The sequence below is a fragment of the Sinohyriopsis cumingii genome, chromosome 15 (genome assembly GCF_028554795.1).
Source record: "Sinohyriopsis cumingii isolate HCF-2022 chromosome 15, ASM2855479v2, whole genome shotgun sequence".
Lineage (NCBI taxonomy): Eukaryota > Metazoa > Mollusca > Bivalvia > Unionida > Unionidae > Sinohyriopsis > Sinohyriopsis cumingii.
Window position 1 is genome coordinate 88,944,904 of NC_142975.1, and position 20,765 is coordinate 88,965,668.

At 34.6% G+C, this 20,765-nt stretch overlaps 1 protein-coding gene across 1 annotated transcript in view; it reads right to left on the reverse strand.

Annotated features, from left to right (window-relative positions):
• LOC149782268 (uncharacterized) overlaps positions 1–20,765 on the reverse strand; it is a 275,026-nt gene that overhangs the window by 184,342 nt on the left and 69,919 nt on the right. Inside the window, exons 16-18 of the mRNA XM_089935109.1 lie at positions 20,525–20,667; positions 13,361–13,566; positions 649–967 (exon numbers count right to left, since the gene is read on the reverse strand). Coding sequence (XP_089791235.1) covers positions 649–967; positions 13,361–13,566; positions 20,525–20,667 — 668 coding nt within the window. The remainder of the gene's footprint in view (positions 1–648; positions 968–13,360; positions 13,567–20,524; positions 20,668–20,765) is intronic.

Here is a 20,765-nt window from a genome sequence, read left to right on the forward strand (position 1 = left end):
AATACTTGTTCCACCTACCTACCTGATCAAGAAATCAAAACAATGGAGTGTAAGTTAGGCCACTATGACCCACTTTTTATCTTTGTGAGTCTTATTTCTTGAGATGCATGCACCAGTAAAATTTCATAATTCCACATGCAACTCTGTTGAAATATTGAACTAACTAAAGACGCTTTAAACAAAATGTTTTAATTATTGATGATGCATCCACCACCAGAAAAGTAAGACATGTGTCTCAACATTATTTCAAGTAGGTGATTCAAAACTTACCAAGCCCAGCCTGGATACCAAATTTTACTGTGCCAGTCTGGATACCAACACTTACTATGCCCAGTCTGGATACCAAATCTTACTTTGCCCAGACAAGATACAAAAATTTCCTGTTCTAAGTCCAAATACCAAACTTTACTGTGCCCAGATTGGATGCAAAAATTTACTTAGCCAAGTCCAAATCCTAAACAACTGTGCCAAGAGAGGATACTAAAATTTACTGTGCCCAGTCTGGACACCAAATTTACTATGCCAAGAATGGATAACAAAATTTATTGTCTGAATACCAAATTTACTGTGCCCAGTCTGGATACCAAATATACTAAGCCCAAACTGGATACCAAATTTACTGTGCCCAATCTGGATACCAAAACTTACTGTGCCCAGTCTGGATACCAAAACTATGGCTTCATCAGTAACCTCTAGAGCTGGCCTGTAGATCACCATGGGTACCTTCTCTCGCTTGACAATTTCTGCATTCACTAATATGGTTAGCCAACAAAGATCTCGGCCGTCTTGGGTCTCATCACTATAATCCAACCGTAGGGTGATTTTGTCACCAATGGATATGATGCTTGTAGGTGGAAGGCTTCCAATTTCCTGTCTTTTGTCACTCAGCCCTGAAGAAGTCACCTCCTTGAAGATTGACTCAAGTTTTTTTGACCCAAGATTAATGGCAAAATCATTATAGAAACTCCTGAAAAGAAAACAAACTGTCTAAGTCAGAACATCCAAAAATTAATGGCAGAGAAAATGACAGAAATCATCAGTTTTGATCATGGATTGATTGGTGTGTGATTAATGGCATAGAAAATGACAGAAACCAACAGTTGTTATCACTGACTGACTGGCATGTGATAAACAGCACATAAACACATGAAAGCTTATTGACATGAGGGAATCACATTAAAGTGCCTTGCTTAGAGACACAAAATGGCAGATAACCTGTTTGGTCTGTGCAGGATTCAAACCCACAACCTTCTGCTCTCAAGTCCAACACACTTACCAGTAGATGAATGTATGTCCTTTTATATCACTGAGGATGTATGAAGAATATGAACAAATCATATTCTCACAATGGTTCTGACAACTATGTGACATGCAGATGATGTTATGTAATACAGTCATGTCCTTATAATGGCATGACAACATCTATGCATGAGACATGCAGATCTTGCATGTAACACTGTCATGTCTTCACAATGGTTGTGACATGTATGCATTAAAGTCATGTACAGTGAAACTTCTTTAAAATGAACACAGTTGGGATCAAACACTCTAGTTGTTTCATAGAGCTGGCCAGTAGATCATGTTAAGATTCAATTACTCTCAGAACAGCCATATTGGGATCAAACACTCTAGTTGTTTCATAGAGTTGGCCAGTATATCATGTTAAGATTCAATTACACTCCGAACAACAATATTGGGATCAAACACTTTGGTTGTTTCAAAGAGTTGGCCAGTATATCATGTTAAGATTCAATTACACTCAAAACAGCCAAATTGGGATCAAACACTCTAGTTGTTTCATAGAGTTGGCCAGTATATCATGTTAAGATTCAATCACACTCAGAACAGCTATCATCAAACACTTTGGTTGTTTCATAGAGTTGACCAGTATATCATGTTAAGATTCAATTACACTCAGAACAGCAATATTGGGATCAAACACTTTGGTTGTTTCATAGAGTTGGCCAGTATATCATGTTAAGATTCAATTACACTCAGAACAGCAATATTGGGATCAAACACTTTGGTTGTTTCATAGAGTTGGCCAGTATATCATGTTAAGATTCAATTACACTCAAAACAGCCATATTGGGATCAAACACTCTAGTTGTTTCATAGAGTTGGCCAGTATATCATGTTAAGATTCAATTACACTCAAAACAGAGACCAAATACTCTACCCATTCTGCATGGGATGTTGAATTATACAGGGGTTGGCTTTTTGCTGGTACTGGACCCAAAAACACACAAGTCACTGCCATAGGCCAGCAAACTCTGTGTTCCAACTGGGTAGTCAATGTCATAGGCCAGTAACTAGTAAAATCTCTGTTTCCCAACTTGGTAGTCAAAGGCATGGGCCATTAGCTAGTAAAATCTGTTTCCCAACTGGGTAGTCAAAGGAATGGGCCAGTAACTTGTGCAATGTGTCTCCCAAATGGGTAGTCAAAATCATTGGCCAGTAACTAGTACAATTTCTGTCTCCCAACTGGGAAGTCAAAGTCATAGGCCAGTAACCAGTAAACTCTTTGTCTCCAAACTGACGAGTCAATAAAATATTTTGCTAACACTAATGTCATTCCCAAGATGGCAAGTCTGAATAAAGTTTGCAATCTTAATCCCTGAAATGTAGTGATTGGTTGGAAGCTTACCCTTGAAACATAGTGATTGGTTACAATCTCACCCCTGAAACATAGTGCTTACCAACAAGCTTAGCCCTGAAACACATAGATTGGTTACAAGCTTTTCCCTGAAACATAGTGCTTGGTAACAAGCTTACCCCTGAAACACAGTGATTGGTTACAAGCTTATCCTGAAACACAGTGATTGGTTACAAGCTTACCCCTGAAACATAGTGATTGGTTAGAAGCTTATCCTGAAACATTGTGATTGGTTGGAAGCTTACCCCTGAAACATACTGATTGGTTACAAGCTTACCCCTGAAATGTAGTGACTGGTTGGAAGCTTACCCCTGAAACATAGTGACTGGTTACAATGTTACCCCTGAAATATAGTGATTGGTTACAAGCTTACACATGATATGTAGTGACTGGTTACAAGCTTACCCCTGAAATGTAGCAATTAGTTGCTAGCTTCACATCTGGCACAGTGTAAGATGGGTAACAAGTAAAAGATTTCCTTGCTTTCTTTAAAGATGGCAGATGAGTTATTTGCAATCTCATGGCACCAGAGGTTTGATTCAGTGGTCAGTGAAGGACTGGTTATTATAGAAACTGAGTATTACAATATATATATATATATATATATATATATATATATATATATATATATATATATATATATATATATATATATAGCTCATCCACTCATTATAAGAGTCTTCACATGGAATCTGTCTTGTGACTGATAATTTACTTTTTTTCTCTCAATAGTTTCTAAGTGAAATTGTCAAAGAGCACTTTTCTGTTACCACAACCTGCTTATGTATCATACTCTTTAGAAATTATACATACTAGACATAACAAATCTGATTACTCTGTCTTGGCTGTAGATACTAGGCATAGCAAGTCTGATTACTCTGTCTTGGCTGTACATACTAGACATAACAAGTCTGATTACTCTGTCTTGGCTGTATATACTAGGCATAACAAGTCTGATTACTCTGTCTTGCTGTACATACTAGAAATAACAAGTCTGATTACTCTGTCTTGGCTGTACATACTAGACATAACAAGTCTGATTACTCTGTCTTGGCTGTATATACTAGACATAACAAGTCTGATTACTCTGTCTTGGCTGTACATACTAGAACAACCAAGATATAACATGTCTGATTACTTTATCTTGGCTGTACATACTAAATATAGCAAATCTGATTACTTTATCTTGGCTGTACATACTAGATATAACATGTCCGATTACTCTGTCTTGGCTGTACACACTAGACATAACAAGTCTGATTACTTTATCTTGGCTAGCTCCACAGTGACTCTTGGTATATGTAGCTACTTGAAACAGTATCGATGATTCTACTATCTGGTTGGTTGCAACAGAGGAAAACTAATCCAATGAGACTGATTGTTACATTTTTCAAGGTAGATGATGGCAATAGTAACTACAACTTCCACAGACAACAAACATATTACATGTCAATTTGTCCCATTATTATTAGTTCTTAATTTCATCATTAAAAGGAGGGAGTACTGTATAACAAGAGTGGTATGCAAAACAAAATGTACCAAGTCTCAAGCCTGGATCTAAAATGACTCCAGACTTGTAGGAAAGAAAATAAAAGCATGAAATGTCGATGAATTTAAATAAAATAGCTTTTTATTGACAATTATTCCCAATGTAATTATAAAATGAAGATTCAGTCATTAAACTGCTGTTACTCCCCTAATGGTCTTCTCAATGTCAAGCCAGGATTGCAACCCCTTTTTCTCTGAGATCCTGTAGTAACTCTTGCCCTCACTTACAGTGCAGTTTACATCTGTGTACAAGTTATCAAGGGTTAGGTACAACTGGTCCACTGCATCCAAGAGAAATTAATCCAGTAAGATTGATAGTTACGTTTGTCAAAGCTAATGTTATAGGAATAATAACTACAGCCTCATCGACAACAAGCATGTCACAGATCAATTTCTCCCATTTCCACCATTCAAAACCCCAGTTTTTACTTTCAAGGCAATGCATGTGGGCATCATGGAAGAGACAATATTAATATCTAGCATGTATAAGAAACTCTTTGATTGGTCACGTAATTTCTCTTTCTAAGGGATGTAACATGTCATCTGTGAGTGGCACTTATTTAAAACACTGTTTCAGTTAATTACACTGGCCAATGGAGTGAAAAGGATCCATTATACCTGATTAACAAAGATAATGGCAATATACTATATGGCTCCTATGTACAGCATTATAATGAGGGGGTACTGTATAATGAGAATGGTATATAAAAAAATCACCAATGGCTCCCATGTACATCATTATAATGAGGGAGTACTGTATAATAAAACTGGTAAACAAAACAAAATTTCACCAGTGACTCCCATGTACAGCATTATAATGAGGGAGTACTGTATAATGAGATTGGTAAACAAAAAATTCACCAGTGACTCCCATGTACAGCATTATAATGAGGGAGTACTGTAAAATGATATTGGTAAACAAAACAAATTCACCAATGACTCCCATGTACAGCATTATAATGAGTCAGTACTGTATAACGAGATTGGTAAACAAAACAAAATTCACCAGTGACTCCCATGTACAGCATTGTAATGAGTCAGTACTATTTAATGAGAGTGCTATGCAAAATAAAATCTACAAATGACTCCCACACACCTCAGTATAATGAGAAGTGTTGTATAATGAGTGGTATCAAAAACAAAATGTACCAAACCTCAAGTCTTGATCTAATATGACTTCAGAATTGTACAACATAAGTACAATCATGAAAAATAACCAGATAGATGAATAAAATGTAATATACAATGAGAGTTGTCCTAATTGGACCCTTCAATATACAATGAGTTTTCCTAATTGGACCCTTAATGAGAGTTGTCCTAATTGGACCCTTCAATATACAATGAGAGTTGTCCTAATTGTACCCTTCAATATACAATGAGAGTTGTCCTAATTGGACCCTTCAATATACAATGTGAGTTGTCCTAATTGTACCCTTCAGTATACAATGAGAGTTGTCCTAATTGGACCCTTCAATATAGAATGAAAGCTGTCCTAGTTGGACCCTTCAATATACAATGAGAGTTGTCCTAATTGGACCCTTCAATATAGAATGAAAGTTGTCCTAATTGGACCCTTCAATATACAATGAGAGTTGTCCTAATTGGACCCTTCAATATAGAATGAAAGTTGTCCTAATTGGACCCTTCAATATAGAATGAAAGTTGTCCTAATTGGACCCTTCAATATACAATGAGAGTTGTCCTAATTGTACCCTTCAATATACAATGAGAGTTGTCCTAATTGGACCCTTCAATATACACTGAGAGTTGCCCTAATTGGACCCTTTGTAACTCTGCCTCTTTTACAGACCAGCCTTTATAATTTGGTACCAATATAACTGTTCCCAAAAAAACTCTTCCAAGAGTCAACCTAAAACAACAACATAGTGTCATGTCCAGGTAAGTTTTATCATCTATTTAATGTCCTATACCAGGGGTCTCAAACTGAAATCACCAAGACGGCCACATGAAGACTAGAACAATATCAACAATAAAACAACCAAGTGTCTTGCTAAAGTATGTTTTACCATATATTCTCTGTTCCACACTTTTTTCAAATGGGTATGAACAAAGTAAATATTTATCATAAAGTATGTTTCTCTGATAAAAATATTCAATAACATTCATGTAAGGAATCAAATCCTCCTGAATCCAGCCCTCTCAGAAAGAAAAAAAATATTGTCTTTCTGGTCTATATACCTTTTAGATTATAAGAATAGTATTTGTGTGAAGAAAAAAACTCTTCCAAGATATAATAATTATATCCCCTGTTACCACTAAGTAACTACCCATATACCAGATGTAGCTCAGTTTAAGTTTGAGTAATAAGTCAGTGAGGAAAAAAAACCCTACTTGTTGATAATTTCTTCTCCTCAAAGAGTCAAAGAAAGAATTAAACAGCTGTGGAAAGAAAACCATACAGAATATAGCCATTGTCCTTACACCAGCATGTAAAGACATGCTGCTATCCCGTGTACATCTTCAAAGTGGCTGACTTTCCAGTTTTTGTAATTCTACCGTCAACTGAAAGGTCAAACCCCTTTCTGCACAGAGCTTTTGGGGAAAAACGAAAGCATGAATAAGTATATCTGGACGGGGATGACGACCTGTGATCTTTGCTGTTTGGGAGTTATTGGGATTATAGAAGTATCCAGTCAAGACTAAATTATGAATAAAAATGTCATATTGAACCAAGTCAGTGAAATGTGAAATACGGGTCACAGTAACCAGCTTTAAAGATTCAGGTATAATACTCATCAAGATGCATTCTCCCACCATGTTTCATGATTACAGGTATACTAGTGTTATAAAGCAGTTAAATAATTTCATGATTCCAGGTATACCAAGTGTTATATAGTAGTTAAATAAGTTTTATGATTTTGGGTATACAAGTGTTATACAGTAGTTAAATAAGTTTCATGATTCCGGGTATATGGAGTGCTATACAGTAGTTAAATAAGTTTCATGATTCCAGGTATATGGAGTGCTATACAGTAGTTAAATAAGTTTCATGATTCCAGGTATATGGAGTGCTATACAGTAGTTAAATAAGTTTCATGATTCCATTTATATGAGTGTTATATAGTAGGTAAATAAGTTTCATGATTCCAGCTATATGAGTGTTATATAGTAGTTAAATAAGTTTCATGATTCCATTTATATGAGTGTTATATAGTAGGTAAATAAGTTTCATGATTCCAGCTATATGAGTGTTATACAGTAGTCCCCCTCTTGAACGGCCCCCCTGACCAGCGGCCACCCACTCCTTATGGCCAGAATCCGTTGGCACCGACGAGTTTGTGTTCAAAAATACCCCTCGCGAAAGGCCACCTGGCTAACGCGACCAGCGGCCAGCATATTAGTGCAAAATTATAAAATTTACCCCTCACAAGTGGCCACATTTTATTTGAATATGTATCCAGAACCAGTATTTTATTCATAACGTGTGTTAAGTAATCCGATTTCTGTTTCCCGATGTCAGGTTTTCGTTACTGAAAGAAGTGTTGAGTAAAGTACATTTACCACTAAGGTTAATATTATATCATTTACGCCTCACGAGAAGCCAAATTTATTCCATAAAAACCGAGAAAGACTCAAATTTTAATCCATACAAATGGGTACGTACATGTAATCCAATTAGCCTTACTGCTGTGTTATCATAAGATGTCCGGTTTAGTCACTCTGATAATTGTTAAGATTACAATTATCGAACAGTAGTAACAGCTGAGAAGTGGCAGTATCGATGTACAATACCCAAGTCAGCAGGAAAATGGTTTAATAGCCTTTATGGCTTCCCTTAGTAAGATGTTGAGCTTGTTCACTTTGGTAATCAGTGGCTATTACTACTGACAATAATTGTCAAAATTATGAATCCTAGCGACCGCGAGGTCAAATCTGTGTGATGTTAATGGTACATATCGAAGCCGTTTTGGCTTCTCTCACTTAGTTTCAAGAAATGTATAAAAACAATAGGGTACCAGACTGCGACTAGCAAATCACGTGACAAGATCACTTCCATTAAAAACACACGGCAATTTGTTTAGATGCATACAAAATTGTTTTATCAGTATTGTAGTTGGCAACATGAAAAACTTACTGCAAAAAGATCAACATGTCATCGAGGAAAATAAAAGTTCTCAGTTTAGAGGAGAACGTGAAAGTAATTCAACTGACCGGGGGGTGGGGTTCATCGAGGATCCTTGCAGAAAACTAACACTGGGAAGACTAAGATAAACAATATCGTGAAAGATAATGAAACAATTCTGCAGAAGTGGAAAGGTGAAATGGACGGAGAAAGGAAGATTGTTTGAGCCAGGAGACGTTTGTATCCTGATTTGAAAGACAAGAAAAAGCAAAAAGTTTGTCAGTTGAATTGGAATATGACGACTTTACCGCAAGTAACGGATGGTTGCACAGATTTCAAGTGCGACAAAATATCAAGTGTTCTGTCATTAGCGGCGAATCAGCAGATGTTAATGAAGTTGTCGAAGATTGGAACAAAAGACTAAACGATATATGCAGGGGATATGACAGCATGGATATTTTTAATGTGACGAGACTGGTTTGTTTTTTAGACTTACCAACAAAGTGACAGATGATGTGAACTGTAACATAATTATAAAGACAGTTTTAAAACCATAATTATAAAGACAGTTTTAAAACTATATCAATGGTTATTCATAGCATTCTTTTGAAAATGATGACAAAGTTTGTTTTACATTTATTTCACATCATGCATGTGATTTTTTAATCAAAATATTAAATATTTAAAATTAAATGTACTTGTGACTTGTTTCATATGTATTTACTATTCACATTTGTCATCCCCCTCTAGAAAGGCCACCCGCATTATAAGGCCACTTCCCTGCTGCATTAGGGGTGGCCTTATAAGAGGGGGACTACTGTATAGTAGTTAAATAAATTTCATGATTCCAGGTATACTAGTGTTATATAGTAGTTAAATAAGTTCATGATTCCAGGTATATGGAGTGCTATACAGTAGTTAAATAAGTTTCATGATTCCAGATTTATGAGTGTTTCATAATTCCAGGTATATGGAGTGTTATACAGTAGTTAAATAAGGTTCATGATTCCAGGTATACAAGTGTTATACAGTAGTTATATAAGTTTCATGATTCCAGGTATACAAGCGTTATATAGTAGTTAAATAAGTTTCATGATTCCAGGTATACAAGCATTATACAGCAGTTAAATAAGTTTCATGATTCCAGGTATACAAGCGTTATATAGTAGTTAAATAAGTTTCATGATTCCAGGCATACAAGTGTTAAATAGTAGTTAAATAAGTTTCATGATTCCAGGTATACAAGCGTTATATAGTAGTTAAATAAGTTTCATGATTCCAGGTATACAAGCGTTATTCAGTAGTCAAATAATTTTCATGATTCAAGGTATTTGAGTGTTATACAGTAGATAAATATGTTTAATTCTTCCATTTATATGAGTGTTATACAGAAGTTAAATAAGTTTCATGATTCCAGGTATATGAGTGTTATACAGAAGTTAAATAAGTTTCATGATTCCATTTATATGAGTGTTATACAGAAGTTAAATAAGTTTCATGATTCCAAGTATATGAGTGTTATACAGAAGTTAAAAAAGTTTCATAATTCCAGGTAAATGGAGTGTTATACAGAAGTTAAATAAGTTTCAAGATTTCAGGTATATGAGTGTTATACAGAAGTTAAATAAGTTTCATAATTCCAGGTATATGGAGTGTTATACAGTAGTTAATTGAGTTTCATGATTCCAGGTATACTAGTGTTATATAGTAGTTAAATATGTGATGTGATTTGGATTTTTAACGTAGCTTTAACAATTTTTCAGTCATATCGCTACGATGTCTGCAATGTGGCAGTTTAAAGTGATGTCTAGCACTGGGGCATCATGCCGCAGACATGTAGCATGATGTCCCACCAGTCACATTATTCTGACACCGGGCCGACCAGTCCCAACACTAACCTCTTAATGCTAAGTGCCAAGTGAGGCAGCTGTTACTACCGTTTTTGTAAGTCTTTGGTATGACTTGGCTGGGGATCGAACCCACGACCTCCCGCATCTGAGGCGGACGCTCTAACCACTAGGCCACAGGAGCGGTAGTAGTTAAATAAGTTTCATGATTCCAGCTACATGAGTGTTATATAGTAGTTAAATATATTTCATGATTCCATTTATACGAGTCTTATGTAGTAGTTAAATAAGTTTCAAGATTCCATTTATATGAGTGTTATATAGTAGTTAAATAAATTTCATGATTCCAGGTATACTAGTGTTATATAGTAGTTAAATAAGTTCAAGATTCCAGGTATACGAGTGTTATATAGTAGTTAAATAAGTTTCATGATTCCAGGTATATGAGTGTTTCATAATTCCAGGTATATGGAGTGTTATACAGTAGTTAATTAAGTTTCATGATTCCAGTATACTAGTGTTATACAGTAGTTAAATAAGTTCATGATTTCAGGTATACGAGTGTTATATAGTAGCTAAATAAGTTTATGATTCCAGGTATATGAGTGTTATACAGTAGTTAAATAAATTTCATGATTCCAGGTATACTAGTATTATACAGTAGTTAAATAAGTTCATGATTCCAGGTATATGGAGTGTTATACAGTAGTTAATTAAGTTTCATGATTCCAGTATACTAATGTTATACAGTAGTTAAATAAGTTTCATGATTCCAGGTATATGGAGTGTTATTCAGAAGTTAATTAAGTTTCATGATTCCAGTATACTAGTGTTATACAGTAGTTAAATAAGTTCATGATTCCAGGTATACAAGCATTATACAGTAGTTAATTAAGTTTCATGATTCCAGTATACTAGTGTTATACAGTAGTTAAATGAGTTCATGATTCCAGGTATATGAGTGTTATACAGAAGTTAATTAAGTTTCATGATTCCAGGTATATGGAGTGTTATACAGTAGTTAAATAAGTTCATGATTCCAGGTATATGGAGTGTTATACAGTAGTTAAATAAGTTCATGATTCCAGGTATACTAGTGTTATACAGGAGTTAAATAAGTTTCATGATTCCATTTATATGAGTGTTATACAGTAGTCAAATAATTTTCATGATTCCAGGTATTTGAGTGTTATACCGTAGATAAATATGTTTAATTCTTCCATTTATATGAGTGTTATATAGTAGTTAAATAAGTTTCATGATTCCAGGTATACAAGTGTTATACAGCAGTTAAATAAGTTCATGATTCCAGGTATACCAAGTGTTATATAGTAGTTAAATAAGTTTCATGACTCCAGGTATACTAGTTTCATGATTCCAACTTTATGAGTGTTTCATAATTCCAAGTATATGTGATTCCAGCTTTATGAGTGTTTCATAATTCCAAGTATATGAGTATTATACAGTAGTTAAATATGTTTCATGATTCCAGGTATATCAGTGTTATACAGTAATTAAAGCACATGAGATGCAGACAATAACCCAGTTGAATAATTCTGGCATAAAACATGCTTGAGACAGAACCCAAGTCAGTTCAGCTAAAATAAATGTCACAGTGACCAACTTTTGTGACCAGGGTGTAGTACTCACAAGGTACATTCCATCACCAAATTTCATGAGTATTGGAATTACAGTATGTATACAGGGTGCTAAAACCTCTGGTTATTACTTAAACACATGAACTTAACTTAAGCCAATATAATGTGAAATTTAGGTCAAAGTGACTTTTCTTGTGATAAAGGTTTAGTAATTATAGATATACATGCTGTTGTTGTATGGTTTTATGACATTTTTCAGCACACAATAGGCTATAAATGGCAGCCAGTATTAATAGTAGAGGAAGAACCCTCGAGAAGCTACTGGCAAGCTTTCTCACATACCCACATTGGTTGATTCCAAGACTCAAACCCATGCAGACAGAGGTGAGATGGCAGTGATCCGTAACGGAGAGCTCTTTAGACCACTCGGCCACTCGGGGCCCCAGATATACATGCAAACACCAAGTTTGATGAATCTACCATAAACACAGCTTGAGAGAGATAAACTTCACACAAAATGTGATGAAAGTCAGTAAAACATGAAATAAAGGTCACAGTGACCAGCTTTTGTGATGAGGGTAAAGTATTCATTAAGATGCGTCCCCTGAGCAAGTTTCATGAATCCAGGAATAACAGCATACACATAAGGTACAAGAAAACTTATCTGAACTAAAGAAAAAATCTTTTGTGCCAAGGGTATGGTAATAATTCTAAGGGTATGGTAATAATACTAAGGGTATGGTAATAATACTAAGGGTATGGTATAATACTAAGGGTATGGTATAATACTAAGGGTATGGTATAATACTAAGGGTATGGTAATAATACTAAGGGTATGGTAATAATACTAAGGGTATGGTAATAATACTAAGGGTATGGTAATAATACTATGGGTATGGTAATAATAAAGATGCATACAATCATTCAGTTTCATGATTCTATGAGGAAAAGAGTTTGAGAAATAAACATAAAACAAACTTAACGAGTCTGTGAAGCATGAGATAAAGGTCATGGTGACCTACTTTTTTGTGATAAGGGTATAATGCTCATCCCATAACCCAGTTCATGATTTCAGTAAAGAAGTATTTACACAATGTGCAAAAAAAAACAAGCTAAATGCAAAAACTTGATTGTTGAGCTTCTTCTTTAAATAGTCATTATTATTATTATTATTATTATTATTATCATTGTACAACTCATTAACATGTACAACGTTAGTCTGGATGATATTTCACACAAAATTCTAGATACAATATTGCCTGTTCTATGCAAATGCTTAAACTTAGTTACAAATGGTATACAGGCAGCCACCTAGTACTGACAAGGGAGGTAATTATAATAGTTTCTAGGAAGTTTTTTCCATCAATTATACAGTATTTTTATAGTTTCTATTGTAAATGAACAGAAAACAATTTATTTTGCCATCATGGGAGGGAGGGATTATGGAGTTAATGGAATTTAATTCCAAACAAATTAAAGTAATTAGGTAATGTATTTGACATCAGGTAATAAAAAAGAATTTTAAATTTGGGGATCTGAGCTTAAATTTAGATTTATGTTAAAAGTGTTAAGAAAGTAAAAGCCAGGTTTTAAAAACCTAGAATCCACTGTAGCACACTTTGCTTACCTAAGCATAATATTAATCTTGTTCAGGTCTCCCTGCAGAACTGTGAATTCGCACATGTTATGATCCAGAACTGACACAAAAGTGTGCATCGTTGCCTTTCCTGGTCCTGTAAAATTCATCATGTTCCCCATAACTTCCACAGAACTGGAGCCTGTCTCAACTGCCTCTGCCTTGACGAATTTGGTATTTGTGCTTTCGAATACTGCCTGCATTTAAAAAGTGGATTTAAAGTTTAAGTGGTGGGAATCTATCATAATTGTCAATTTATTTTACGAAACTAGCTGATGATCAGTGGTTAGGCAATCATTCAAGTACTATATACTAATTTCCACACCAGGAATGTACAACTAATGTATTTAAAATGACGTTGACTGCCAAATCCCCACACCTGTATTCCATAACCAATCAAACTGCAATATTCAATGCAAATTTAAAGTTACTGATTAAATAGGAAGCAAAAAATTGGGAGATATATTATTCCTTAAATAATTTACAGGCAAGTTGCATAAAACAAAGTTGGATAAATCAGTCTAGACTTTACTTTAAACCTATACTGAAACCTCAGTTCATTTCATTTTCAATAAATGCATATTCTGCATTACTCTGACCTTGAACAACATAGAACAACAAAAAAATGCTGTGCATTAAATTCAGCAAAATGTGAATTAATTAGTAATGCAGAAAAGTGATTAGCAAAAGAATAGTGTCATCACAATACTTTCATAGGTATTTAAAAATGTTAGAAATATAAAAGCTGATATATTCCATACATAAAGAAAAATGTAGAGTGATGACTGAAATTGTTTGGTGCCGCCACTTTTACTAAAAGTGTAACTATAATTTACAGAAGACAAAACTGGTGGAGTCAAATTATGACAGGTCACAAATGTCTAATAATTTCGGCATATTCTGTATACTGTTAGTGGTGGTATTTTTGTTTTACAAAATATTAGAATGCCTTCATATTATTTAAATATTCTTCTTCAAAGGTGATTACAGTGCCGATATCTGATAACACTGACAATAAGGTGATTACAGTGCCGATATCTGATAACAATAACTGACAATAAGGTGATTACAGTGCCGATATCTGATAACACTGACAATAAGGTGATGATAGTGCCGATATCTGATAACACTAACTGACAATAAGGTGATTACATTGCCGATATCTGATAACACTAACTGACAATAGGTGATGATAGTGCTGATATCTGATAACACTGACAATAAGGTGATTACAGTGCCGATATCTGATTACACTGACAATAAGGTGATTACAGTGCCGATATCTGATAACACTAACTGACAATAAGGTGATTACAGTGCCGATATCTGATAACACTAACTGACAATAAGGTGATGATAGTGCCAATATCTGATAACACTAAGTAACAATAAGATGATGACAGTGCTGATATCTGATAACACTAACTGACAATACGGTGATTACAGTGCCGATATTTGATAACACTAACTGACAATAAGGTGATTATAGTGCCGATATCTGATAACACTAAGTGATGATAAGATGATGAGAGTGCTGATATCTGATAACACTAACTGACAATAAGGTGATTACAGTGCTGATATTTGATAACATTAATTGACAAAAAGGTGATTACAGTGCCGATATCTGATAACACTAACTGACAATAAGGTGATTACAGTGCTGATATCTGATAACACTAATTGACAATAAGATGATGACAGTGCCGATATTTGATAAAATTAATTGACAATAAGGTGATGACAGTGCCTATATCTGATAACGTTAATTGACAATAAGGTGATTACAGTGCCGATATCTGATAACACTAACTGACAATAAGGTGATTACAGTGCCGATATCTAATAACACTAATTGACAATAAGGTGATGACAATGCCGATATCTGATAACATTAATTGACAATAAGGTGATGACAGTGCCGATATCTGATAACACTAATTGACAATAAGGTGATTACAGTGCCGATATCTGAAAACACTAATTGACAATAAGGTGATGACAGTGCTGATATCTGATAATACTAACTGACAATAAGGTGATCACATCTGGTGTGCATCCACATGTTGTACATTTTTTGCCTTTTTTGTGGTCTTGGCCTTCACCTGGCAATTGCAGAATATGTCCTCCAATGACTGGTGACAGGGTCACTAAAAGTAAGAAATCCTTAATGGTAGTAAGTTCAATTTAAAGCATACTATAAAAATCGAACACTTGAAGGAATTAAAGCTGTACTCTCTTTTGTAGCAAAGAAATTTTTGGGAATATATTTTTGCGGATTGATAAATTGATCAATACATCATTAGCAAATAAGACTTTGTTTTGTATTTCAAAAAGAGAAATTTCAATCCCAAAATAATTATTCACAAAATACCAGCTGTAAAAAATATGAACATTCCTTTTCCATGTACTGGCCATATTAACCTTAGGCACTCACCAAATAAACAAATAATGTAACAAGAGTCCCTCGATAGGACTAATGCTCTTCTGACTGAAAAGAATTTATTGGAATCAAAAATAACATCACTTCTTCATTTTAACAGCCAAGTCTGATATTCTTAAATTAGAACAAAATATTCATGGTGGTCATAATGAATGAAAGAGTAGTACAATTTTCATAAGGAACCAACCAGACATAAAAAGTCTCTTGGTCAAAACTCCATGTCAATATGACCATCTGTCAAGGTGGAGCAGCAATGACGATTTTCAGGAAATCCACAATGGAGGTCACATTGACACAATTTCTATTTAGAACCAACTAGACATCATATATCTTCTGGTGAAAATTCTTTGACAGTATGACTTTCCCTTCAGGAGAGATAGTGATAAGATTTTCAATATGTCTGCTATATTGGGTGTCAGACTGGCACCATACTTATTTAGGATGAATTAGACACAATAAGAAGTCTTCATTGAAAACCCCTTGATGATATAATCATGCAGGAGGAATAGCACTAACAAGGTTTTCAAGATGGCCACTGTGGCTGCCATACTGGATATCTGAGAAATACCATTTTCATTTAAGATCAGCTAGATCTTGGGGTAAATGCCAAGGATTTTTTTTGGGACACTCCTCAAAGTAGTTTAGGATGAGTATCAATAATAAACTTGCGCTAATGTCCTGAAGAATGATAGACATTAGACACTGGCTAACAATGGATTACGAATAACAAATGCCAGACATGAGGCCATCCCATGAAATGACAAACAATGGGCTATGGAGTACAGATGCCAGACAATGGACTATAGATAAGACATGCCAGACATGAGGCCATTCCATCAAATGACAGACAATGGACTATGGATTACAGATGCCAGACAATGGATGGAAAACAGATGCTAGACAAGAGGTCATCCCATGGCATGACAGACAATGAAGTATGGCTAACAGACGCCAAACAAGACGCCATTCCTAGACCTGTAGAGTAAAAAAAAGTGACTATTCTTGCTGTAAAATGTAAACTTAAACCTGAAATAAAGGTCAATGCTAATAAATGAACAACAAACCAACAAGTTTCAAATTTTTTCAATGTATGAGATGAAAGCCATACTTAATTTTCTTGTCTGGTCAAGTCCCAAACACCCTTCATTTTACAAATGTGAGAATACAAATCCAACAAAAGTGTTTTAACTTTTCAAGGGCAAAGAAAGTGAGAGAAAGAAGTATTTCCAATTTTACAAAATATATGGAATTTCAAGCTAACCTGGTTTATCTTGAGAAAATTTGCAAGACATCTGAAATCAGAAAATAGAAAAAAATGTCAAAATGTTACAGTATATAATGAGTACTTCTATTCAATAGTATGCATGTATGTATGCATTTGCATAGATGTATTGGTGGGTGTATGTATGCATGTATGCATTTGCATAGATGTATTGGTGGGTGTATGTATGCATGTATGCATTTGCATAGATGTATTGGTGGGTGTATGTATGCATGTATGCATTTGCATAGATGTATTGGTGGGTGTATGTATGCATGTATGCATTTGCATAGATGTATTGGTGGGTGTATGTATGCATGTATGCATTTGCATAGATGTATTGGTGGGTGTATGTATGCATGTATGCATTTGCATAGATGTATTGGTGGGTGTATGTATGCATGTATGCATTTGCATAGATGTATTGGTGGGTGTATGTATGCATGTATGCATTTGCATAGATGTATTGGTGGGTGTATGTATGCATGTATGCATTTGCATAGATGTATTGGTGGGTGTATGTATGCATGTATGCATTTGCATAGATGTATTGGTGGGTGTATGTATGCATGTATGCATTTGCATAGATGTATTGGTGGGTGTATGTATGCATGTATGCATTTGCATAGATGTATTGGTGGGTGTATGTATGCATGTATGCATTTGCATAGATGTATTGGTGGGTGTATGTATGCATGTATGCATTTGCATAGATGTATTGGTGGGTGTATGTATGCATGTATGCATTTGCATAGATGTATTGGTGGGTGTATGTATGCATGTATGCATTTGCATAGATGTATTGGTGGGTGTATGTATGCATGTATGCATTTGCATAGATGTATTGGTGGGTGTATGTATGCAAGAATGGATAGATCATTGATAGAGGGATGGGTAGTTGAATGCATTTATTTACTGACAAATGTGTGTGTGTCTGTCTGTCTGTCTGTCTGTCTGTCTGTATGTATGTATGTACGCTTTGCAATAACAAATCTTTAACACATGATTAATAAGAAAAGAAATACAAAAATGTATTAGAGTATTTTTCACAATATCCCTCACAATGTTTGCCTAACATGTACTCATCTTTCAAACATTACAAATAGGCTACAAAGTCAATACACAATGTTTGCCTAACATGTACTCATCTTTCAAACATTACAAATAGGCTACAAAGTCAATACACATATAAAAAAACATGTACTCATCTTTCAAACATTACAAATAGGCTACAAAGTCAATACACATATAAAAAAACATGTACTCATCTTTCAAACATTACAAATAGGCTACAAAGTCAATACACATATAAAAAACATGTACTCATCTTTCAAACATTACAAATAGGCTACAAAGTCAATACACATATAACAAAACAAGTACTCATCTTTCAAACATTACAAATAGGCTACAAAGTCAATACACATATAAAAAATATGTTTCTCCCCTTACTATTTAAAACTTTGCTCTCTTTATGAAGGATACTCACTAGCTAAAATCTGCATGAAACAGACTGTACATGGCTATGATGATTTCCAATCTATGGGGGATACTCACTAGCTAAAATCTGCATACTGTACATGGCTATGATTTCCAATCTATGGGGGATACTCACTAGCTAAAATCTGCATACTATGGGGGATACTCACTAGCTAAAATCTGCATACTCTACATGGGTATGATGATTTCCAATCTATGGGGGATACTCACTAGCTAAAATCTGCATACTGTACATGGCTATGATGATTTCCAATCTGTGCTAGGCTGATCCCAACACTAAGAGACTATTTTGAGTTGATCCCAGGCTAAGCAAAAAAAATGTGCTTGCCTCATCCAAGAATGAAGAATGTATTCTTATTTCAAATTATATATATCCTATCTAATTTGAATATAAAAAAATGTACAACTCCACAGTGTGACCTGAGTTGATGATAGTTTATAAGTCAGAAGATAAAATGGGGATGATCCCCTAGTTAAAGTGGATTAAAAAATATGTAGCAGGAATACCAATTTTATTATTATAGAAAATGAGTATCCAATTATTGAAGAAGATCAATGTATAGACTAAGTTAAAATGAGTATCCAATTGTTGAAGAAGATCAATGTGTAGACTAATTTAAAATGAGTATCCAATTATTGAAGAAGATCAATGTATAGACTAAGCTAAAATGAGTATCCAATTAGGGAAGAAAATCAATGTATAGACAAAGTTAAAATAAGTAACCAATTAGGGAAGAAAATCCATGTATAGACAAAGTTAAAATGAGTATCCAATTAGGGAAGAAAATCAATGTATAGACTAAGTTAAAATGAATATCCAATTAGGGAAGAAGATCAATGTATATACTAAGTTAAAATGAGTATCCAATTAGGGAAGAAAATCAATGTATAGACAAAGTTAAAATGACTATCCAATTAGGGAAGAAAATCAATGTATAGACAAAGTTAAAATGAGTATCTAATTAGGGAAGAAAATCAGTGTATAGACTAAGTTAAAATGAGTATCAATTAGGGTATAAAATCAATAAATAGACTATGTTAAAATGAATATCCAATTAGGGAAGAAGATCAAGGTGTAGACTAAGTTAAAATGAGTATCCAATTAGGGAAGAAGATCAATGTGTAGACTAAATTAAAATGAGTATCCAATTAGGGATGATGATCAAGGTGTAGACAAAGTTAAAATAAGTATCAATTTCCTGTTACTTCAAAACCCCTCTGAATGTGACACACATTCAAACACACAATATGGACCTGAATACTATCTAATATGGCTGGATCTTGAAAGAACTGGTGTAAATGATGATCAAATAGAGGGATCCTACAGGTTGAATATGACCCCACAACCAGTCCCAATTAACATGATCCCACAACCAGTCCCAATTAACATGATCCCACAACCAGTCCCAATTAACATGATCCCACAACCAGTCCCAATTAACATCATCCCAAAACCAGCCCCAATTAAGATCATCCCACAACCAGCCCCAATTAACATGATCCCACAACCAGCCCCAATTAACATGATCCCACAACCAGCCCCAATTAACATGATCCCACAACCAGTCCCAATTAACATGATCTCATAACCAGCACCAATTAAGGCTAAATATATCTTCTTGCATGAGTTATTGTATATATCCTATTTCCAATGAACATGTACAAATAAGCTAAACATGGGTTTATGATTAAATGATTCTTACTTTATATCAACTGGCAAAACTATAAATAATCTGCTTACTACATTAAGCAGAAACAATGCTGATGGATGGGTGGACACACATTAACCCTCATGCTTGTTAAAACAAAACATGGGAATAATAAATTTCATGTATGCATGTTTGTGTGAAATAAAGAAAAACACACACAGACACACACACACATACACACACAGTACATGTGTATAAAAGTAAATTATAAGATCAAATGGGTTAGTTATGAAATATCTCACAGAATAAAGGAGATTCATCTTCCTGAGTACAAATTCCACAACAATCCTGGCCTGCTCTACGCTCATCCACACCATGTCTCTCAATTCTGTCTTTTTTCTGCTGGAATGAATGCTCTGACCACACAACACTATAGATGACTCGGCTACATGTATAAATAAAACACTGTACTAATTAACTTAATAATAACTATATACAATCAAACCATTTACTTCAAAGACTAAATACTGTAAATTATAATGC